The 1,965-nt window shown below is 30.9% G+C and overlaps 1 protein-coding gene across 1 annotated transcript; it reads left to right on the top strand.

The window, feature by feature from the left end:
* Positions 1–495: 495 nt before the first annotated feature.
* On the top strand, positions 496–1,246 carry LOC129902074 (glutaredoxin-C6-like). Its single transcript, XM_055977106.1, has one exon. It carries the CDS (start codon positions 556–558, stop codon positions 988–990), a length of 435 nt encoding a protein of 144 aa, XP_055833081.1. The 5' UTR covers positions 496–555; the 3' UTR covers positions 991–1,246.
* The last annotated feature ends 719 nt before the right edge of the window (positions 1,247–1,965 follow it).

The raw sequence follows: 1,965 nt of genomic DNA, 5'->3' as shown, positions 1-1,965 counted from the left end.
CTACATTTTGAAATCAAATATTACACTTTGTTGCTCCAATTTTTTGATCTTGATTATTTATTTTTCTCGGCTCAAAAATTTGTTGTTTACAATATAGTTTGTACATATGAATTAAATTCTAATTTATTTTTTTAGGCCAATCATGGAAGATAGTAAACTCACCAAGTTAGCCTTCAGCTTCAATTCAGCAAACAAACAAAAAATTATGAAGTTAAGATAAAATTTAATAATTTTAATTTAAATCATATATAATTATTGTAAGGAATTCATCTCGTATGTATAAATAACTCATTCAATATTTAGAAATAAAAAGAATTACGGTTTAAAAAATTAATATAATATAGCAAGTGTAATTTTATAAAATAGAGTTCAAAAAAGGCAGTATGTAGTAAAGATAGAAAAATCCTTTTTATAGACTCGTATAAAATGAAATTTACGTTATCAATGTATATAACTAAAAATTCATTTATATATAAAACCATTTTTGTCTTAAATTTTTTTTTTCTATATATACTCTCACTTTGTTCAGAGTCTTATATAAACTGTGTGTTCATCATGCAAGACGTCCGCCGTTACTCGCCGTTATCTGACGGCGGCGGAGTAACGCTAGAACTCACCACAACCACCATTTCGCCACTAGCAATCGACGTGACGGAATCAACGGAGATGAGAATCCGGCGACTGATCTCCGAGAATCCCGTCGTGATTTTCACCCGATCTGCCTGCTGCATGTGCCACGTCATGAAACGGCTGTTATTATCCGCCGTTAGCGTTCACCCAACCGTTATTCAATTGGAAGAGGAAGAGATCGCAGCCCTCCCTGGCGTTTCCGTCGACAGCGCCGCCGCGGAGGAAGGCGGTGAGACGCCGGCGTTGTACATCGGAGGGACACGTGTCGGTGGATTAGAGAGCCTCGTGGCACTGCACCTTAGTGGTCGACTTGTTCCTAAGCTTGTGGAAGTTGGTGCTATTACTGAAATGGTATTGTAAAGAATTTTAATTATGTTTCTATATTTGTAATAATGTGTTTTAAACAAAAATTAAAAAAAAAGTAAAAATAATAATGTTAGTATTAGTATTAATTAAGTTTTAAGGTTTTGTTTAGTCTTCATAATTGTGCTTTTACAGGCTGTAATCTCTGTATTTTATTCCAAATGGCCAAAAGTTGAATTGAAAAGAAAAAAAGGTGTGCTCCTCCTTTTTCTTTTTTTTTAACAACTTTGTTGGGAATTTGGAGTTTACTGTTCTTTTTTTTCAATAACATATTGCAATGTGAAAATGATTTTGCTAAACTTAAATATTAAATATAATAATATATTTAGTAGTCTGAAAAAAATGTCTGTGTACATTGTGTTACGAGCCTTGTGAAGATATAGATTATTTTTGATAAATCATCAAACTAAAATATTAAATAAAATAAATAATATTTTACTACTAGTATTAGGACTATTTTTGTAGTTTCTTGTTCGTCAGTTGATGTTACCATGTTACCATTTGTGTTTCATGTGCTTTTGTTTTTTACTAGTTCATTGTTGTTACGTTTTTTTTGTAAGTTACGTATTACTTTTCATAAAGCATTATTTCGTCGTTGTAATTGCTTTCATTTTTATACGTGTTCCTTTTTTTAATTTACTTATACGATGTTTTACTTGAGTCAAAAGTTTATCGAAAATAATCTTTCAATCTTAATAAGGTAGGGTAACTCTATTTTTTTTCAAATCTCATTTATGAATTACACTAAGTTACTGTTGTAATTATAATAAAATAAACAGAAAAGAGTTAAAATTGCTTTTGAACTATGCGAAATAAACTACTTATACCCTTCGTTATATTTTGGGATCGAAAAATTCCTTGCCGTTATTCCAAGAAATCAAAAATACGCTCAAGAGTTAACAACTCAAATTTTTAGTGATGTGACAAGCCACGTAGAACTAAACCTTTTACCTAAACGTTGCCAACTAGAAT

Source organism: Solanum dulcamara, chromosome 9 (assembly GCF_947179165.1).
Source record: "Solanum dulcamara chromosome 9, daSolDulc1.2, whole genome shotgun sequence".
NCBI classification, from domain to species: Eukaryota; Viridiplantae; Streptophyta; class Magnoliopsida; order Solanales; family Solanaceae; genus Solanum; species Solanum dulcamara.
Note: the sequence above shows the minus strand (reverse complement) of the source record. Positions and strands in the feature narration are given on the sequence as shown.

Bases quoted from the DNA above. Each gene is read 5' to 3' on its own strand.
- LOC129902074 (XM_055977106.1), top strand. From the start codon at position 556: ATGCAAGACGTCCGCCGTTACTCGCCGTTATCTGACGGCGGCGGAGTA.